The 21,701-nt window shown below is 43.4% G+C and overlaps 1 protein-coding gene across 1 annotated transcript; it reads right to left on the bottom strand.

Annotated features, from left to right (window-relative positions):
• Positions 1-10,652: 10,652 nt before the first annotated feature.
• LOC104605156 (3'-5' exonuclease-like) lies at positions 10,653-11,295 on the bottom strand. Its single transcript, XM_088903833.1, has 2 exons — positions 10,942-11,295; positions 10,653-10,733 (listed from the first exon to the last, which is right to left on the bottom strand). The coding sequence occupies exons 1-2, from the start codon at positions 11,293-11,295 to the stop codon at positions 10,653-10,655; spliced, it is 435 nt and encodes a 144-aa protein (XP_088759959.1).
• Between the last annotated feature and the right edge of the window lie 10,406 nt (positions 11,296-21,701).

The raw sequence follows: 21,701 nt of genomic DNA, 5'->3' as shown, positions 1-21,701 counted from the left end.
GGCCAGCGGGAGTGTCTACCCCCGCGGCCAACAGGGAGCAGAGGACCCACACCGGTAACCCCTCCAGACCAGTATCACAGACAGGGAGCAGCAGGGTGTCACCCCCCATCCGGCGTCTGTCCCGAGCCGAGATGGCAGAACGGTGCGCGAAGGGGCAATGTTTCAATTGTGATGATCTATACTCCGCAGGGCATAGATGCAAGAAACTATTCTGCCTTCTAGTAGACGAGACTGAAGAAGATGAGGAAGAGCCGTCACCAACTGAACCAGAAATCTCACTCCACGCCATCACAGGTATCAGAACCTCACAGACAATGCAGCTAAGGGCTCTAGTGATGGGGAAACCCATGCGCATTCTGGTGGACTCCGGAAGCACCCACAACTTCATCAGCAATCAGGCGGCCCGCGAGTTAGAGTTGCCCATGGAAGTCAGGCCACAACTACAGGTAGCCGTGGCGAATGGGGAAAGAGTCCACAGCCCCGGTATCTGCAGGAACACCGAAATTCCGGTTGGAAAAGAATCCTTTAGGCAGATTTATTTGTACTGTCCTTGGACGAATTTGACATCGTCCTAGGCATCAAATGGCTGATCACCTTAGGCCCAATCCTATGGGACTTCGCTGCCCTGACTATGACCTTCCACTTGGATGGCAAACCAGTTACTTGGCAGGGAACCAGGACAAGGACCAAGACACAGCTGCATGCACTCCAGGGGGAGAATTCACGCGCCACGGATGTGGCGAGACTTCTCACCGATTACTCAGTTGTTTTCCAAGAACCCAAGGGCCTCCCTCCTCCTAGAGCTTGCGACCACCGGATCCCTCTAATTGTAGGGTCAGACCTGGTCGTGGTTCGGCCCTATCGCTACCCCCACCGACAGAAAGATGAGCTAGAGAAGCAATGCGCAGACATGCTACAGCAGGGGATCATTCGGCCCAGCCACTCCCCTTTTTCCTCCCCATTTCTGTTGGTGCCCAAACAGGATGGGACTTGGAGATTTTGTGTAGACTATAGGGAACTCAACAGCCGAACCGTCAAGGATAAGTTCCCAATCCCCATCGTAGACGAATTATTGGACGAACTCCACGGTGCACAGTTCTTCTCAAAGTTAGACCTCAGATCAGGCTATTTCCAGGTCAGGATGTCTTCCGTGGATGTAGAGAAGACAGCCTTCAGGACGCATCATGGCCACTTTGAGTTCCTAGTCATGCCATTCGGCCTCTACAACGCCCCTTCCACATTCCAGGCCCTGATGAATGAAGTCTTCCACTCTCAACCCCGAAAATATGTGCTAGTCTTCTTCGATGACATCTTGGTCTATAGCAAGACGTGGGTGGAACACATTCAACACCTACGGGTCGTGCTCGAGCTCCTAAAGCAACATCGACTCTTCCTTAAAAGATCCAAGTGCTCCTTTGGGTAACACCAAGTCCTTTACCTTGGACATATAATCAACGGACAAGGTGTATCTGTGGACAGCTCCAAGATTCAGGCCATTAAGGACTGACCCCGGCCACAGTCCGCCAAAGCCCTCTGCGGGTTCCTAGGGCTAACAGGGTATTACCGAAAGTTTGTTCAGAATTACGGCCTACTAGTAGCCCCGCTTACCAACCTGCTCAGGAAAAACGCATTCCACTGGGATAGCACAGCCGAGGCATCCTTCGTAGGCCTAAGGGAAGCCCTCTCCTCCACACCAGTCTTCCGACTACCGAACTTCGACCTGGAGTTCATGGTCGAGTGTGATGCTTCCGGCACAGGCATAGGAGCCATCCTTCAACAGCAAGGGCACCCGATTGCCTTCTTCAGCCACAAGCTAGCTGACCGCCATCTCAAACTATCCGCCTATGAACGCGAGCTCATTGGCCTAGCCAAGACAGTACAACACTGGAGGCCGTACTTGTGGGGCAGACCCTTCGTCATCAAAACAGACCACTATAGCCTCAAATACTTGCTGGAACAACGACTGACCACCTCTCCACAGCAACATTGGGTCAGCAGACTTTTGGGGTTCGACTTCCGAGTGGACTACAAGGCAGGATCCCTGAACCGTGCAGCAGATGCCCTGTCCCGACGAGAGGAAGATAGAATGATCCTCCATGCGATCTCCCAACCACGAGCCACCCTGCTAGAAGACATTCGGAACGCACTGCTGCAGTCTTCCGAATGGAACGACGTCAGGGTCTGCTAACCCAAACTGGTCTTTCCACGATGGGCTGGTATTTTACAAAAAGAAGATCTATCTACCCGCCGATTGCCCCCTCATCCCCTCCATCATCGCCAACATACACCACTCGACACACGAGGGTATTCAGAAAACGCTGCATCGCATTCACGCTGACTTCCACTGGCAAGCTATGAGGGCCTCGGTACGGGACTTTATCCAGAACTGTGTGGTGTGCCAACAAGAAAAATGGGAAAATCTGCACCCCGCGGGCCTGCTCCAACCCCTCTCCCTACCAACGCAGATATGGGTCGATATTGCCATGGATTTCATCGAAGGGCTGCCCAAGGTTGGGGGGAAGTCAGTCCTGTTCGTGGTAGTAGACCGGTTCTCCGAATATGCTCACTTCCTCCCCTTATCCCATCCTTATACCGCAGTCTCGGTCGCCCATACATTCTTCACCCACATTTTCCGCTTACATGGACTCCCCGAGTCCATCGTTAGTGACCGGGACCCGATCTTCACAAGCACATTCTGGAAGGAGCTCTTTAGATTACAAGGCACGGCCCTCGCCTTCTCCTCAGCCTACCACCCACAGTCAGATGGCCAAACAGAGGTGGTGAACCGGACAATTGAGATGTACCTTCGCTACTTTGTGGGCGACCAGCCGCGGCGCTGGGTGGAGTACCTCCCATGGGCTGAATATTGCTACAACACATCCTATCACTCCTCCCTTGGAATGACTCCCTTCAGAGGGTGTACGGTTGAGACCCTCCACGCCTTCTGTCCTACGAGCCGGGCTCAATGCGACTAGAAGAAGTGGACCGCAGCCTACAAGCTCGCGACTCCCTCCTGGCCGAAGTCTCCTTGCGCTGACAGCAGGCGCAGGCACGTATGAAAAACGCCTATGATCAGCAGCACCACGAAGTCACCTTCGAACCAGGGCAGTACGTTTGGCTGAAACTCCGACCATATAGGCAGCTGTCCCTCAGGCACCGGGGGCCCCCTAAGCTGGCCCCCAAATTCTACGGGCCTTTAAAGATTCTAAGGAAGATAGGGAAGGTAGCTTATCAACTCGAGCTCCCGGAGCACAGCAGGATCCACGACATCTTCCAGGTATCCCTCTTAAAACTTTATGTCGGCACTCCTCCCGACCAGGTACCTCCCCTACCCCCTTTGTAGGACGGTAAACCTATCCTCCAGCCTGGTGCCCTCGTCCGGTCCCGCGTCCATCAAGGCACCTTCGAGGTTTTAGTCGAATGGGAGGGACTACCCCCAGCAGAGGCGACTTGGATCCCCTGGACTGTCCTCCACAACGCTTATCCAGACCTCGAGCTTAAGGACAAGCTCGTAGTCCAGGAGGGGAGTGATGTTATGAGCACCCGCACCACACGGCAGCAGTGGAGGCAGCAGCACGCACACGATCGGCAACGCACGACAGCGACACCATGAGCCGCGCACGGCACCGCGCGGCAGCGGCACCACGCGCAGCGCGCAGCACCGCGCGCACGCACCACGCGGCAGCGCGCAGCACCGCGCGCACGCACCACGCGGCAGCGCGCAGCACCGCGCGCGCCGCACGGCGGCGGCACCACGAGCCGTGCGCACGCACACTGGCAGCAGTAGAGCAGGGCCCACACGACAGCTCATAGGGTGGGCCCACCCTTATTCGGACATGTCAAGATTTTTTTTCAAATAGTTCCTTCACATAGCCAGCATCAAAGCCTTAACCAACAAGGAATGCAATGGGTTACAAGGTATGGGATTTTGTTTTTCAAATAGTTCCTTCACATAGCAGCGGCTAACCAGGTTTTCTTCCACCCGAGATGGACCACCTTCTCACCGAATTTTCCCATGTGTTTGAGCCACCCACAAGCCTGCCTCCTAAATGACCACATGACCACCGGATTGCACTGCTTCCCGACAAAGGACCGGTGAGTGTGAGGCCATATCGATACCCGTATTACCAGAAGACCGAAATAGAGAAGATGGTGAAGGAGCTTTTGCAGACAGGGCTGATAAGACCAAGCAATAGCCCATTCTCATCGCCGGTTTTGCTAGTGAAGAAGGCTGATGGAGCTTGGCGGTTTTGCGTGGATTACCGAGCACTGAACGATATCACTATTAAAAACAAGTATCCCATTCCCGTGATTGATGAATTATTAGATGAGCTCTACGGCACCAAATTTTACTCCAAACTAGATCTACGGTCGGGATACCATCAGATTCGAGTGCAAGAAGAAGACGTTCCTAAAACGGCTTTCCGAACACTTGAAGGGCATTACGAGTTCTTAGTGATGCCGTTCGGCTTGACGAATGCACCTGCAACTTTTCAAAGCCTCATGAATGACCTCTTCCGCCCATACCTCCGGAAATTTATTTTGGTCTTCTTTGACGACATTCTGGTTCATTCTAAATCATGGGAAGACCACCTATCTCATTTGAGAGTTGTTCTAACTGTATTATCCTCTAACAAATTATTTGCAAAAATGTCAAAATGTCAATTTGGGGTTTTGCAGGTCGAGTACTTGGGTCATGTGATTTCAGAACAAGGCATGTCCGTTGATCCAGCCAAAATACAAGCTGTTCTCGCATGGCCTACACCGACTTCAGCAAAGGGGGTCCGTGGCTTCCTCGGGTTAGCAGGATATTACCGGAAGTTCATCTGCGACTTCGGAAGCATTGCAGCTCCCTTAACCCAACTGTTGACCAAAGAGGGATTTCAATGGAACGAGGCAGCAGAGCTGGCCTTTCAGCAATTGAAGAAGACAGTCACTTCACCGCCAATCCTACGTCTACCAGATTTCTCCCAACGGTTTGTGATTGAATGCGATGCGAGTGGAACCGGGATTGGCGCCATCCTCATCTAGCAAAACCGACCGGTGGCCTACTTCAGTGAAGCATTGAAAGGTTCAGCCTTGGCATTATCCACCTATGAGAAGGAGATGTTAGCTATTGTCAAAGCCGTTAAGAAATGGCGCCCATATCTGCTTGGGAAACCATTCACAGTCCGCTGCGACCAAAAAAGTCTTAAATATTTACTCGAGCAGAGGATAACCACACTGGCACAAACGCGGTGGCTGCCAAAGATACTGGGCTACGACTATGAGATCGAGTATAAAAAAGGGGCTGAGAACCAAGGTGCGGATTCCTTGTCACGTATGGCTGAATTTCAGTTTCTTTCCATCTCTATACCACACGCAGACTGGTGGCCGACGCTACAAGAAGAGGTCAAACAAGACACCTTTTATGGGGAATTGATGAAAAAGCGACCCTCCCACAAGTTGCTTCAACGGGATGGGGTATGGTTCAAGGGGGACAAGATTTATTTGAGCCCCGCCTCCACCTTGATTTCAAAGGTGGTGGCGGACTGCCACTCATCCCTTGTAGGGGGACACTTTGGGTTTCATAAGACCCTCTCTCGCATCAAGCACAACTTCCTTTGGCCCCACATGCATCGGACGGTGAAGGAGTTCTTGCAACAATGTGACGTATGTCAGCGCTTCAAAACAGATTGCATGAGACCAACGGGATTGCTTCAGCCATTACCAATTCCTACTCAAATGTGGACAGACATCTCCATGGACTTCATCGAAGGATTGCCTTCCTCCAATGGGTACACGGTTATCATGGTAATTGTGGATCGGTTGACAAAATATGCCCACTTCATTCCCTTAAAACACCCATTCACTGCCACCACAGTCGCGAAGGCATTTGTTGCCAACGTTGTCCGCCTACACGGAGTACCAACATCCATTGTTAGCGACCGTGACAAGGTATTCATCAGCTCATTCTGGTAGACACTTTTTCAGATGCATGGGACGAAATTGTGTATGAGCTCCAGTTACCACCCCCAAACCGATGGGCAAACCGAAGTTGTTAACCGGACGTTGGAGCAATATCTACGGTGCTTTGCAGGTGACTAGCCGTGAAAATGGGTAGAGTGGGTTCCTTGGGCAGAATACAGCTACAACACCTCCACTCACTCTTCCACCAAAATGACACCCTTTGAAGTAGTCTACGGAATCCCACCCCCTAGTCTCCTGACCTATGTACCGGGTACAGCCCGAGTAGGGGCAGTTGACGAATACTTGCGTGACCGGGACATCATCCTACGCGAGCTACAACATAACCTCCAGGTAGCCCGGAACCGGATGAAATGTCAAGCGGACCAGCACCGACGAGAAGTCTCGTTCGTAGCAGGTGACTTCGTGTATGTGAAGTTACAGCCTTACCGACAGACCTCAGTGGCGTTTCGGTGTTCCATGAAGCTCGCCCCACGTTATTTTGGGCCGTACCCAATCATTGAGAAGATTGGTCCAGTAGCATACCGCTTAGCCTTGCCCCCCGGCTCTCAAATCCACAATGTGTTTCATGTCAGTTTGCTGCGGAAGCACTTGGGACCCATCACCCCTACTTCCACTCAGCTTCCTCCAATCTCGGATACTTCGACCATCCTACCCCAACCGGAAGCAATCCTGGATCGTCGTATTATTCCCAAGGGCAAATACTGCCCAAAATCCGAAGTCTTGGTCAAATGGATTGGGGCGCCAGCTGAGGATGCAACCTGGGAGAATGAATGGCGCTTTAGAAAATCTTATCCCGACTTCCTTGCGGACAAGGGTCCTTCAGGGGGGAGGAGAATGATACGTGCATGCATGCAGCAGCCGAAGACCCGGTCAAAGTGGATAGCAGCAGAAGACCCGGTCATGTTAGCTCTTAGTTGGGATAAGCCTTATCCATTCAGTTTTAATTCTGTTAGAATAGATAAGTCTTCAATTCTGTTCCTAGATAAGTGCATTCTGTTTCCTAGATAAGTGCATTAGATAAGTCTTCAATTATGATAGTGCAAATGATTTGAATGTAAATTATGATTTATTTATGTTTCAAAAGTTAATTTGATAGATTGTGATGCAAATGAAATAAAATAATATGTGTAGACCCAAAACAAAGTTAAACCAGAAATTGCATTCTATTCATTTGCACTCCCATTCATTTGTTATTCTATTCATTAGTGAATGACCTCGTACTAAGTATGGGGAATCAGTAATGCTAAATTTACATTGTGGAATCAATAATGTTAAATTTATATTTACTATTATTTTAAATAATTATTAAAATTTCAAGAAATATTTATTTAAAAAATAGTTTTTCAATAATTATTAGAATATGGATAGTTTTCTTTTGTTATGATATATAGAGGGCTAAAGATATCACATTGCTTACTTTTCATTAGTATAAATAAAATTGCCCTGCAACCAAATGTAGTCTTTGGAAGACTTCAAATCTACTTACCACAACACATTGCTGACCAGGTTCATCCAGCCGCACATATGGAACATCGGTTGTATTGTGGTCACCAATATTCTCAGCATATGGCTGGATGAGCATGGCCAGCAATGTGTTGTGGTTAGCAGATCCAAACTCCCTTTTGCTGCATTTATTTTTCGTGTAAACGAAAACAAGTGTAAATTTTACACCCCAGTTCAATTTTGTAGGCATCTGATTTCAATGTAAGTTTTACACCTAAACTCCACTTACAGTAGAGTTTTACATCGGTAAAACGATAACCGATGTAAAGACTATTGATTTTATGGATGTAATTTTTTCCATGCACAAATAAATTTTTTATACTTTACAACAGCTCACTATTTAAATCAATTGATGTACTTTTATATGGATAAAAACTTTACACCAAAAACAAACACAGCGTTATGGAAAAAACCAACTTGGATTGTTTTGGGAGCATCTGGCACATGATGAGCAAAGGTAAAAGAATATTGCAAATCATTTTTTAGTCAAGAAGACAAAAAAGAAACTGAGCATGTTTTTTCCAAACAAATAAAGTTTTTCCAAATCTATGATGGAAAAATTGCTCCATGAATCAAAAAAAAAAAAAAAAAACCGAATTAGTTATAATGGTTAATGGTATTCTTCACTATTAACATCTTTAATCTTTTTAAAGCCTTTAGTAGGTGAACGGATGAAAAGTAAGCAATGTGATATCTTTATTCTTTGATAGGAATAATTTAAAACTTTACATAAAGATGTAATAAGTCCTAAATATTCAGTTATGTTATATTAGAACTCCCATACTTTTTCAAAATCTAATATTACATACATTCAGCAATTCAATTATCCTGTCTTGTGGGGGATCTCAAGTTCAATCGTCTATGCTATCACATCTTAAATTATATAATAAAAACATAAAAGTAGATAAAATGCAAATAAGAAAAAGGTGAATAAAGTTTTTACTGCCCTTCGTATTATTTGATCAATAATATTAAAAAAAAAAATTGTAGATGAAGATTATTGTTGTTAAAGATGAAAGTGGCTAAAAATAAATATGTAAGTTATGATCCATTAATCAATAATATCGAATTCGAAGATAATGTGAATCGATTCATTGGTTATATATTGCATTTACAATTTATAAAATAATAAAAAATTTAAGATAATGAAACGATTTCAAAGCACAAGAAGTTTGAAATTATTAATAAAATAAATGTTTTAATAATATATTTCTAATTTGTTTTCAATGTTTGGATTTGACCGCACAAAAGTTTGAATTTATAAATAAAATAAGTAATTTAATGTGTTTTTATTTATTTTAATATAATTATTTCAATTCGTCGAACTTAACTATCTCTTCAATTATCTATCAAAAAAAGTCTCTTTAGACGCAACTTGGGCAGGCTGGCATGGGTGTCAATCGATCGATTTTGGACTGAATTGCGTCCCATCCAAAATCACTTTGGACAGATTGGACGAACCAACCAGACATATTGGATTGGACCAATCTGGTTCAAAATGCTTATTAAATTGGACCGGAACTGGTCCGTCCATAATAAATTTATATTGGATTCAGTTGGATTAAACCAATATCCAATCCATTGATATAAGATAAGAATATAAGTGTCAATGGATCAGATTTGAGTTGAAATCAATCTAAATTAAAATGATTTTGAACTGATTGGACAGTCCAGCCATTAAATTGAACTGGTCCAAAACAGTCTAAAATATTCATTGGATTGGACCTGACCCATTTGTAGTGGACTCACATTGGACCAAACAAATTGTCCCATCGATCACAGATAGGGGTGGATTCAAGCCGAGCCGAGCTGAGCAGTACCAGGTTCAATCTCGGCTCGAGATTGTTCTACAAGGCTCGAGCTCAGTTCGAGCCAAAACCTTTAGCTCGATCTCAGCTCGAGTCAAAAATTTATAAGCTCCTTGGCTCGGGTCTTCTCGATCTCAATTTTGAGAAAAAATATTTTATAAAAATAAAAAATAAAAATTATAATAATTAATACTTATAATATTATATATATATATATATATATATATATATATATATATATATATATATATTCAAGCCGGCTCGCGAGCCTCACGAGCCGAACTCTAATAGGCTCAAGCTCGACACGTTTAATAATCGAGCCAATGAATTAGTCTCAAGCTCGAACTAGTTGAAACCGAACCAAGTCAAGCTTTTCATAAACCGAGCTCGAATAATTCATGAAAAGCTCAGCTAGTTGCCATCTCTAAATTCATAAATAGACCTATTGGTCTCAAAGTATTGAAAAAGCTGTACACTTATTTTACGTCAATAATAGCGATTAGAAAGGAATTTTGTGTAACAATATGTAAGTCGAGCCAGAATTTTGTGTAGTAATTGGAGCGGGAGAATGATTAAATAGAGTCAGAAAATGTTGCGGATTTAGTACAAATTGTAACTTTGTATGTTTAGACTTGGGAAGCACAAATCCTGAAACTTATCCGGACCCTAAGGATCCTTTTGGTTTGTAGTATGGAAGGGAAAATATGGAATATTTATCTCTTCCCATGTTATATTTGGAATGTCAAGAAATGTAATGGGGAAAAGGTATTGTAGAATGTAGATACCAATTCTTGGGATGTGAAAACCACCGGGAATGTAGGGGAAATTTTGTTTAAATTTTAAACAACAAAAAACACTAAAGAGTTAATATTAAACTCATGACTCAAATAAATTATCAATTATTTAATAGCATATTCATAAAATAATTTAATAAAACTATCAATTAACAACAATTTAATAATTAATTAATTCTTCAAAATAAAATATTTAAATTATTAATTAATTCATATGTATTAATAAAATAAAAATATTATTATTAATTAATAATAATAAACAAAAAACTAGTTAATTAATTAATAATAAACAAAAAAAAAACTAATTAATTAATAATTCATTAATTGATCCTTATTAATAATTTAATTAAAATAAACTAATAAGTAAATTAAAAGAAACAATTAATGGCATAATCAATAAAAACTAATTTAACGAATTATTAATAATTAATGGACGTAGAGTATGGTCGTGGGTCGTGGCAACTGGCGAATCCCCAAGATATCAAAATTATCTAATGGATGAAAACCATAACAGAAGTATTACCCCAGAATCGTTCGACAGTATGTATTGTGAAATGATTGAGGAAACCACTAAACTTTACATCTCTAAATCTTCAGAAGCAACCATGGCTCCAATACCCAAGTAACTCAGAACTGATTGAACCCATAGATGATAGATCTTTAATTCTCCCCAAAAGCGAAAAGAAAAACAAAAAGAACAAAAGCTTTTTCTTCGACAGGCAGAACCCACTACAAAAGGCTATCAAGATTTACATTGTAATCCACCAGACAGCAGAAACAAGAAACCCTAATAGTTCCAACCTTCAAGAAAGCAAAACCCTCCCAATCTCGAAAGAAAGAAAAGCATCAGCGGTAGCGTAACACACCTGAGCCTCAGTAAGGAAATGAGCATCCCAATTGCTCAAAGTAATATGTACTGGCTTATCAATCTCTACCCTGAGAACCTCCCATGCCAACCGCTTCAACCCCGCATTCCAAAGCTCTGGCATATCAAACCGGTACGCAGCCAAGCTCCGAAGATCTTCCAGAAAACTAAACGAAAAACTGTAGTTCCTGGAAAGCTTCTGCACGTCCTGCTGAATTCCGACTCCGACGAAAGTGAATCTGTGGTCTTCCAAGAAGTTGAAAAGCGAATCAGGAAAGTAGTCTGCATGAATGAGTTGGAAGATGAGGCACCTACGTCCCACGCACAGTTGTAGAATGGCGACTGGATTAGACATACTACGATTGAGGCTCGGTCTCCATTCTACATCGAAGCCCACTATGAGCTTATGAAGTCGCCAACGGTGGATGTAAAGGATACCGCGGATCCATTGATCGACAATGGAGGCCTTGCAGGTAACCGTGGTTTGGATGATTTCGTTGTTGATTCGGACGGTATACAGGGTCATGGTGGTCTTTGTGTTTTCCGATCACGGAGAAAATCGTCTTCTAAGTTTACGGCGTTCGGCTTTAGCGCTGCAGGGCGGATGAGAATGACTGAATCTGAATGAGATAGAGGAATTAGTTTCCTCTCCCGTAAGAAATAATACCGCGCATTTTCTTAAATATCGAAAATTCTCCGCCAAATAAAAATTGGGTAAAAAACTTTTAAACCTTCCCCAAGATTTCTTCTAAATAATGAAAGGATCCTTTATTTTTTAAATTTGACTTAGAAGTCCTCTATTAGCGGACAAAAACCTCCCATCGTTAACTGTCCGTCTACATCATTTACCATATGACATTATAAGTATTTTGAAAAACCCAACCTTGCCGAACTCGGCTTCAGTGCAAGGCCCATTAGAACCTTAATTACCACCCCCTTCGCCTTCCTTTGTCTAGGCTAGGGGTGCAAATGCATGATCCGATCCGAAGATTGAAACCCGATCCTATTTTGTCATATTTGAATATTCTCATTTTGAATCTTTGGATCTGATCAGATCGGATACAAAAGTCCAATCAGAAAATTGGATTGAATTTGGATCACCCCATTTGATATATATATTTATTTTTATAAATTTGTTATATTTTTTTTTATAAAAACACACACATATATATATATATATATGATGAAAACAATTGAAAAGATATTTATATTTTTTTGTTTTTTTATTTAAATTGTTATATTTTATTATTTTTTAAAAATTAAATCAGATGGGATCAGACCCAAGTATTCGACTTCTTCATCCAATTTGAACTCAAATCCATATTTATAAAATCTGATCGAATCTTTGAATCTGCTCTTAATAGTATCGAATCAGATTTAGATATATTTGACTCCAAACCAATCTATTTACATCTCCAACTCTAGCGTAGGCAAAAATTCCCCTTTTCCTACAACTTCCTCCACAATATAATATTCCTATTGGTGAGGGTGATCAAGAACAAATGGACAAAAATGATCATGGAGAAGGAGACGATGGGGGCTTTGATGAGGACCAGTCCCACGTTTCATTAATGCTCTGCTAGAGTTCTACCTTAGCAGGGTCTGATAATCTATCGGTTCAAAACTATTTGCAGCTTGCAGTTTGGGGGTGATGTTTGGAACATTGATTTGGTGAGTAGTGGAAGACAATATATTTGAAAAACTTTGGAAAATGTATACTGATATTTACACATTTTTTTATTTAACATAATTGATCGATTGAGTTCAATAATCCCTCGCTGAACTAGGGAGTAAAATATTATAAATTTTTGTAAAATACTTAAATCCAAAGACACTTTGATGCCCAATAGACCTATTCACGGGTCAGGTTTGACCATCAGGCTTGGGTTTTGAGTCCGAGTCCAACCAAAAATTTAGAAAAAATATTTTTTATTTAATTAAAAACTATTTTATTTATATTGAAAGATCTCAAAACCTAAAAAACAATGAAAGATGTCACTATTAATTACTTGAAAAAAAAAGAAGAATAATAAAGAAAAATATTATATATATATATATATATATTTATATATTTGTTTATTATATAATACATTATCATTCGGGCTTGAATTCAAACTGAGCTTTTTTGAAAAAGCTTGAACCCGACCCGAAAAAAGGTCAGGATTAATGTTTTAAACCAGAGCCCAAACCCACGGGCCTGAAATCCTGTCCAAACCTAACTTGCATTGGGCCAGGCTGGATTGGCCCGTCCATGAAAAGGTCTAATACCCAACTAAAATAGTGTATATCGAAATTCGAACAGTACAGAAATGATCAGATGTTTTATCAATGTCATGGAAAACAATTAATTTAAATAAGTAATTAGAATGGCATCATTCTATATATACATGGAAAAGGTTTTGTCAATGTCACCGGTTCAACTATCATGTCTTATGGTGGATCTCTAATCCAATCGTCTAGGTTATGACAGCTTAAATCATATAACAAAAATATAAAGTAAATAAAATGCAAAAAAAAAAAAAAACGTTGAAAGTTTTGTCTATGCCATTAGTATTATATATTCATCAAAATTTGGTAAATGAAGATTATTGTTATTAAAGAAGGAAATGACTAAAAATACATACGAAAAGAATTTAATATCTTAATTGTGACCCATCAACAAAGTAAGGTGTCAACTACCAGGTTATGCTTGCAAGGTGCCAATAAGTTGGTTGATAGGGTTTCCTGATGATTGTAGTGGAGATTTAGGATCGAATCCTGCCTTCACCTGGGTTAGGGATGGATTATCTCTGTTGTGTAGTCTTTTTTCACACATCGACCTTATGGCACATCTCACCATGTATCGGATAAGGTTCAAAATATCGATACAAGGTGATGCGTGCGTAGGATGTATCGGCTTGTACTGGTATTGTTTTTTGTTTTTTTTTTAATATTTTTTCAAATCTTGTTCAAAAGGGCCAATCTAAGGCCGGTCTACCCCCTGAACCACTCATCAACTCGAAACACCCCTATAGGGGCATATCAGGAAGGCTCCGATACGGGCTGATACATGACTATATTTTGAACCTTGGTATCATAAATATCTCCCACAAGTAAATGGCTCATGGACTTGGACCAATAAACATGCTGGGATGATGAATTGTTACGTCATACCTATTAAGTTATTAGTTGTAAATCGGGTTCTTTTTGGTTTACGGTAAACCCTTCCTAAAACTCTTGTATAATGTGTAGTGCACTCAATAACGTTAACTTAGAGGTGTAAATTAGGCTGAGTCGCCTGTGGCTTGGCATGATTTTGAGTCGGCATGACACGATTGTATGGGTCATGTCGGGCTTGGGGTTTCAAGTTCATAGACCAGGTTGGCCCGGCTCAACTCGCCAAAAGAATTAGCTATTGGAGACCCCCCCCAACGGCTAGTTTCAACTTTTTTGGGTTTTTTTCAAAAATACCCCCAAGAGCTATAAACCAATGTTTTCAAAACCCGGTCGGACCAGACGGTCGGACAGAAAAAAATTGAGAACCGATCACCTGACCGGTTCCGTTTTACCCCAGAACTGTCTTTTGACCAAAAATCGTTGATTTGGTCAGCAAATCGCTGACTCGCGCGGTCAACCATTCAAACTATTCAAACCGTCTAATGGTTTTTTGCCATTTTTTATTTTTTATTTTTTGTCAGAACGAGTCAACTGTATAAGGGGGTATTTATGTATTTTGGCTTTGGGAGAGATGAAATGACAATAATGCCCCCCTAACAACTGTATAACAACTAGTTTAGGGATGTATTTAGGCAAAGTGATAAGTGACTTTATAATAACCAAATGCCCCTATCAACAACTAAAAAACAACTAGTTTTTAGGGTATTTTGGACAATTGGATTATTTTCAATTCCTATAAATAACCCTATCCTCCACACTAGTCCATCATTCTCATCACACCAATTCAACAATTCTCTTCTCAATTCTCATACTCTCTCAGTCTCTCACCTCAATTCTCATACAGTCTCATACTATCATACTGTCATACACTTAGGCAATTAAGCACTTAGCAGTTTAGCCATTTAGGAGGCTTTGAGAGGCTTCAACCATTGAAATCAAGTTAAAATTCTGAAACAATAATCCAATCGTTCGAGTAAGTGCAACTAAATTAATTTTTATTTTTTAGGATTAAAAATAATGGTTAGCTCCTCTTCCCGAAATCAATTCCCTAACGGTAAGTTCACTAGCCCGATTTGGAAAATATTTAAAAGAGAAGAGGTTGAAGAGAAGGGAAAAATAGTTGTTTGCCAAAAATGTAGGATTGACTTTAGCTTCAGTAGCAAGGGTGGTACTGGCCACTTGGCCAAAAATTTGCTCTTCCATGAGAAACAAGAAACAAGATAAATTACAAGACAAGAAGGGCATGACATTACTACACCTGATGAACTATATAATTAACGTCAAGGAAATGGAGTAATTTTTTCAACTTTATTTAAATTATTTGTTATTTTTTCAGCAATGTAACTTTTTATTTTCAATTTTTAATTTTTTATATTTTAAATGAAATAAAATTTATGTTTTTTTTCAATTTGTTGTCCATTTTGTATTTTGGTAAGTATTCTTTTCATTTCTTTGTTAGATTTTTTATTTTTTCAATTTGTTCCCAAAGCGTGCAAAGTTCAAAGGAAAGTTAGCAATAAAGAAAAAGTCTAGGCCTTTCTGGCCCAATTCGGCCTAGGCCCAAGGCCTGGCCCGTAGCCTAGCCTGACACAGGCTAGGCCCGTGACATGGCCTGGCCCGGCATGGGCCTGCATTGGCTCGGTTCATGGGTCGTGCCGTGCCAACCCCCCAAAGTATCCCAAGGGAGGGAAGCACAGCCCGGCTCGACCCACAGGATGGCACGGGATTGCCCGTACTATGATTTTTTCTCATTTTCCTAGAACTATGTAAACTATGTGTAAGAAGAAGAAGAAGAAGAAGAAGAAGAAGAAGAAGAAGAAGAAGAAGAAGAAGAAGAAGAAGAAGAAGAAGAACCTCCTGTAATTGTTTAAACTGCGTAACTGTGAAATTGTAAACCAAAGTGAAGTGAACTGAAATCTAAAGAAGAAGAACCTTTGAACCTGTATAAATAAAAGAAGTCAAGAATGTACTTGATGTTTTTGTTTTTGTTTAGAAATAAATAAATCTAGAACTCCATTAATGCTCTTGCTTTTGTTTAGAAATAAATAAATCGAGAACTCCATTGATGCTCTTGTTTTTGTTTAAAAATAAACAAGTCTGGAACTGAACTACTGTTATTTATTAAACAAGCTTGGAAGCTGGAACAATATGTTATGGATGCATTCGTAGGAAGGACATACTGCCACCGCCGGCAGTAGCAGTGAGGAGGGGTTACACAGCAACTTATCTTGCCACGTCAGCTTATCTTGCCAGCTCTCCATTAGCTTACTTTATCCAGTTCTGTTCTTACTTATCTATTAGAGATAGGAGTAAAGTTATGTTCTTAGTAGGAGTCTGTTTACCTATTAGAAGTAAGAGTTTGATTTAAAGTTGGATTGTCCTAGCTTATCCGAATGGAATAAGAAGTCACCTCTTGTAATCTCCTATTTAAGGAGTTGTGAATTGGAATAAAGGCATTTAGTTTTCCAGTTAAGAGAAGAGTGAAGAGAGTTCGGGTGGTCTCTTGGGCAAATCACCCATTCGGTTGCCACAATAGGGTCTGCACGCAAGGGAAGGCGCAAGGGGAAGCAAGAGGTTCTCCCCGTGGACCGACCCGTGACGAGATGCTACGCCCGGGCCCATAACATTCTGGTATCAGAGCCTACCATCATGGGGGATCAGGAGCCGCTGCCATCCAGGGTCCACGAATGGAGCATAGGCTCGTAGAAACCAGCATGGAGGTTCGTGAAGTCAAGGATGATGTCCAGGAGTTGCAACGCCTGCTGGAAACGTTCCTCTCCAACAAAGAAAGAAACTCCGAGGGAACCGCCACCACCAACAGTTGCCGTCCAGACTGGGCAGAGACGTCCAGCAAACAGCAGATCGCTGCCCCGATAGCCGCAGTTATCCCCAAGTATAGTCGGCTAGAATTTCCGTCTTACAACGGCACCGGAGACCCGTTAGGATGGTTGTATCGCTGCAAACAATTCTTCCGTAATCAGCGCACTGATGACAAAGACAAGGTCAGTCTGGCCGCTTTCCACCTATCGGAAGAGGCACAACTCTAGTTCTACCGTCTGGAGCAGAAGAACCCGGGCTCAGTTGGGGTCAATTTAAATCCTATTGCCTCCTCAGGTTTGGACCCCCGTTGGCAAGCAACCCATTGGGTGAGTTAATTAACCTTAAGCAAATTGGAACCGTGGCAGAATACCAACACCAGTTCCAAACCCTTCTCGCCAAAGCAACCTCGATTCACGCAGATCAGCAAGTCGATATGTTCACCGCGGGGCTAGCAGAACCCCTAAGGGTGGACGTGGAGATGCAACACCCTCCCAACCTGGTCACAGCGATGAACCTCGCATGCGCCTTCGAACGGAAATTGCAGCTCACCCACAGAACCCTCAGTGTAGGTTGGCCAACAACGACTTGGGCTCCTTCGAAGGCAACAGGAGTGCCTCCTTCTTCAACCGCCAATAGGGAATCGAGGCTTCCTACCGGTAACCCTTCCAGATCGGCATCAAGCATAGGGAGTAGCAGGACAAGAACTCCTATTAGACGACTATCCCGAGCCGAGATGGCAGAACAGCGCGCAAGAGGGCAGTGCTTCAACTGCGATGATCTGTACTCCTCCGGGCGCAGGTGCAAGAAGCTATTCTGTCTTCTAGTAGACAAACCCGAAGAGGACGAGGATGAACCTACAGCATCAGACCCCGAGATCTCCCTCCATGCAATCACGGGGATCAAAACCTCACAAACCATGCAACTAAGGGCGCTGGTAGAAGGGAAACCAGTACGTATTCTCATAGACTCCGGCAGCACCCACAACTTTGTCAGTGAACAGGCTGCCCGCCAGTTAGAACTACCGATGGAAATCAGGCCGCAGTTACAGGTAGCCTGGCAAATGGGGAAAGAGTTCACAGCCCCAGAATCTGCAAGGACACCAAGATTCAGGTCAGATCAGAATATTTCCTTGTTGATTTATTCGTACTCTCCTTGGATGAATTCGACATCGTCCTGGGAGTCAAATGGCTGATCACTCTAGGGCCAATCCTACGGGATTTCAGTGCCCTGACTATGACATTCTAGCTGGACGGAAAACCAGTTACATGGCAGGGAACCAGGATAAGATCAAAGACGCAGTTGCATACACTTCAAGGTGAGAACTTGCGCACCACAAATATGGAGAGGCTTCTCATGGATTTTTCTGCAGTATTCCAAGAACCCAAGGGGCTTCCACCTTCCAGAGCCTGCGATCATCGGATCCCTCTGATAGCCAGATCGGATCCCGTCGTCGTCCGACCCTATCGCTACCCACACCGACAAAAGGATGAAATAGAGAGGCAGTGTGCAGATATGTTATAACAAGGGATCATCCGTCCCAGCCGCTGCCCTTTTTCCTCTCCGGTTTTGTTGGTACCCAAACAGGATGAAACTTGGAGATTTTGTGTGGACTATAGAGAGCTTAACAGCCGGACGGTCAAGGATAAATTTCCTATCCCCATCGTAAATGAGTTGTTGGACGAACTCCATGGCGCCCAATAATTCTCAAAATTAGACCTCCGGTCAGGTTACTTCCGGGTCCGGATGACTCCCGAAGATATAGAGAAAATGGCCTTCAGGACACAGCATGGCCATTTTGAGTTCCTAGTCATGCCATTCGGCCTCAGCAACGCTCCTTCCACGTTCCAGTCCCTGATGAACGAAGTGTTCCACCTCCGCAAATTTGTCTTGGTATTCTTTGACGACATCCTAGTCTATAGCAAGTCGTGGGTAGAACATGTGCAGCATCTACGGGTCGTTTTTGAACTCCTGCGACAACACCAACTCTTCCTTAAGCGATCCAAATGCTCCTTTGGGGAACGACGGGTCCTTTAATTAGGACATGTGATCAGCGGGCAAGGGGTCACTATGGATGATTCCAAGATTCAGGCGATCAAGGAATGGCCCAGACCACAATCCGCCAAGGCTCTCCGGGGATTCCTAAGGTTGACGGGTTACTACCACAAGTTCGTACAAAATTACGGACTTTTGGCGGCACCACTCACCAATCTGCTCAAGAAGAATGCTTTCCACTGGGATCATACAACCGAGGCAGCCTTTGCGAGTTTAAGAGAATCCCTCTCCTCCACTCCGGTCCTATAGCTGCCAAACTTTGAGCTTGAGTTCACAGTCAAATGCGATGCATCCGGCACCAGCACCGGCATCGGCACCATACAACAGCAACAAGGACATCTGGTCGCCTTCTTCAGCCGCAAACTAGCTGACCGCCACCTTAAATTACCCGCCTATGAACGGGAACTGATTGGGCTGGCTAAGGCAGTGCAGCACTGGAGGCCATACTTATGAGGAAGGTCCTTCGTCGTCAAGACGGACCACTACAGCCTCAAATATTTGTTGGAACAACGGCTTACCACTTCGCCGCAACAGCATTGGGTCAACAAACTACTGGGTTTCGATTTTCGGGTGGACTACAAGGCGGGAACCTTGAACCATGCAGCAAATGCCTTGTCTCGTTGAGTAGAAGAAGACAGTATGCTCCTCCATGCGATCTCCCAACCCCAAGCCACCCTGCTAGAAGACATCCGGAACACGCTACCACAATCACCAGAGTGGAATGATCTTGTCCAGAAAATACAGTCCGGAACGACCAACCCAAACTGGTCCATGCACGACTGGTTAGCACTCTACAAGGGATGGATATATCTTCCAGCTGATTGTCCCTTAATCCCCTCCGTCATCTCCAGCATACACAACTCCACGCATGAAGGTGTCTAGAAAACATTGCACCGCATCCATGCCGATTTCCACTAGCGGGGCATGAGGGCTTCGGTCCGGAACTTCATTTAGAATTGCTCTATGTGCCAACAACAAAAGTGCGAAAACTTCCACCTAGCAGACCTTCTCCAACCGCTTTCACTCTCAACTCAGATCTGGGCCAATATTTCCATGGATTTCATTGAGGGCCTACCCAAGGTTGGCGGGAATCGGTCTTATTTGTGGTGGTGGACTGTTTTTCCAAGTATGCTCATTTCCTTCTCTTATCCCACCCATATAGCGCGGTCTCAATCGCCCACACCTTCTTCACCCATATTTTCCAAATGCATGGGCTACCCGAATCCATCGTCAGTGACAGGGACCCAGTTTTTACTAGCACCTTCTAGAGGAGCTATTTCGACTGCAGGGAATAGCCCTAGCCTATCCTCCGCCTACCATCCACAGACGGACGGCCAAACGGAGGTGGTAAACCAAACGATAGAGATGTACCTCTGCTGTTTTGTGGGAGACCAGCCACGGTGTTGGGTGGAGTACCTCCCGTGGGCCGAATACTGTTACAACACATCTTATCACTCCTTTCTTGGCATGACTCCCTTCCAGGTTGTTTATGGTCGAGACCCTCCCCGTCTCTTGTCTTACGAACCGGGTTCCCCTAAGACGCAGACACAGAGCTTCCCCTAAACTAGCTCCCAAATTCTACGGGCCCTTCAAGATTTTACGGTAGATCGGGAAGGTTGCATATCAACTCGAGCTACCAGACCATAGCAGACTCCATGATACCTTCCACGTGTCCTTACTCAAGCCATTTACAGGGACTCCTCCTGAGAAGATACCTCCCCTACCACCCTTAAAGGATGGTAGACACATTCTCCAACCTCGGGCTCTTGTCCAGTCCTGCATCAATCGAGGGACCTTAGAAGTGCTAGTAGAGTGGGACGAACTACCATCAGCTGAGGCCACCTGGATTCCCTAGTCTGATCTTCACAACGCCTATCCAGATCTCGAGTTTGAGGACAAGCTCGTTGCCCAGGAGGGTGTGATGTTATGGATGCATTCGTAGGAAGGATATACTGCTGCCGTCGGCAGTAGCAGTGAGGAGGGGCCACACAACAACTTATCTTGCCACGTCAGCTTATCCTGCCAGCTCTCCATTAGCTTACTTTATCTAGTTCTGTTCTTAGTAGGAGTCTGTTTACCTATTAGAAGTAGGAGTTTGATTTAAATTTGGATTGTCCTAGCTTAGCCGAATGGAATAAGGAGTCACCTCTTGTAATCTCCTATTTATGGAGTTGTGAATTGGAATAAAGGCATTCAGTTTTCCAGTTAAGAGAAGAGTGAAGAGAGTTCGAGTGGTCTCTTGGACAAATCACCCATTCGGTTGCCTCAAAAGGGTCTGCACGCAAGAGAAGACGGAAGGGGAAGCAAGAGGTTCTCCCTGTGGACCGACCCGTGATGAGATCCTACGCCCGGTCCCCTAACACAATTGAACTGGAATAAAAGGAAAAAGAAAGCCAAACGTCCAAGGATGACCAATTAACCATCCCCAAACCAGTCTGACAAAACCGACCCTTCATGTTTGGATTACTTGTTTATCAAATTGACCAAACCAGTTCGATTAAGCAAGAAACCAACAACTGGCCCAACCTGACCCATGAACACCCCAAGTATTTGGACTCACCAGTAATGATTCATCTTTATGAAGATGGATGAATTATGTTATTAGTATGTTGTAGATCAAATTTTAAGTAAAGATAGCATCTACATATTTCACACAAATAATCCATCTTATGATGAAACTAGAAAAATTTAAAATAGATAAGCTTTTATAGATATAAATTATGTGACATGTAT

Source organism: Nelumbo nucifera, chromosome 4, assembly GCF_055504915.1.
Source record: "Nelumbo nucifera cultivar China Antique chromosome 4, China Antique-T2T, whole genome shotgun sequence".
NCBI classification, from domain to species: Eukaryota; Viridiplantae; Streptophyta; class Magnoliopsida; order Proteales; family Nelumbonaceae; genus Nelumbo; species Nelumbo nucifera.
Note: the sequence above shows the minus strand (reverse complement) of the source record. Positions and strands in the feature narration are given on the sequence as shown.

Bases quoted from the DNA above. Each gene is read 5' to 3' on its own strand.
- LOC104605156 (XM_088903833.1), bottom strand. From the start codon at position 11,295: ATGTCTAATCCAGTCGCCATTCTACAACTGTGCGTGGGACGTAGGTGC. The intron at 10,734-10,941 runs GTGTGTTACGCT...GGAGAATTAAAG, and splicing joins ATTTCCTTACTGAGGCTCAG to ATCTATCATCTATGGGTTCA.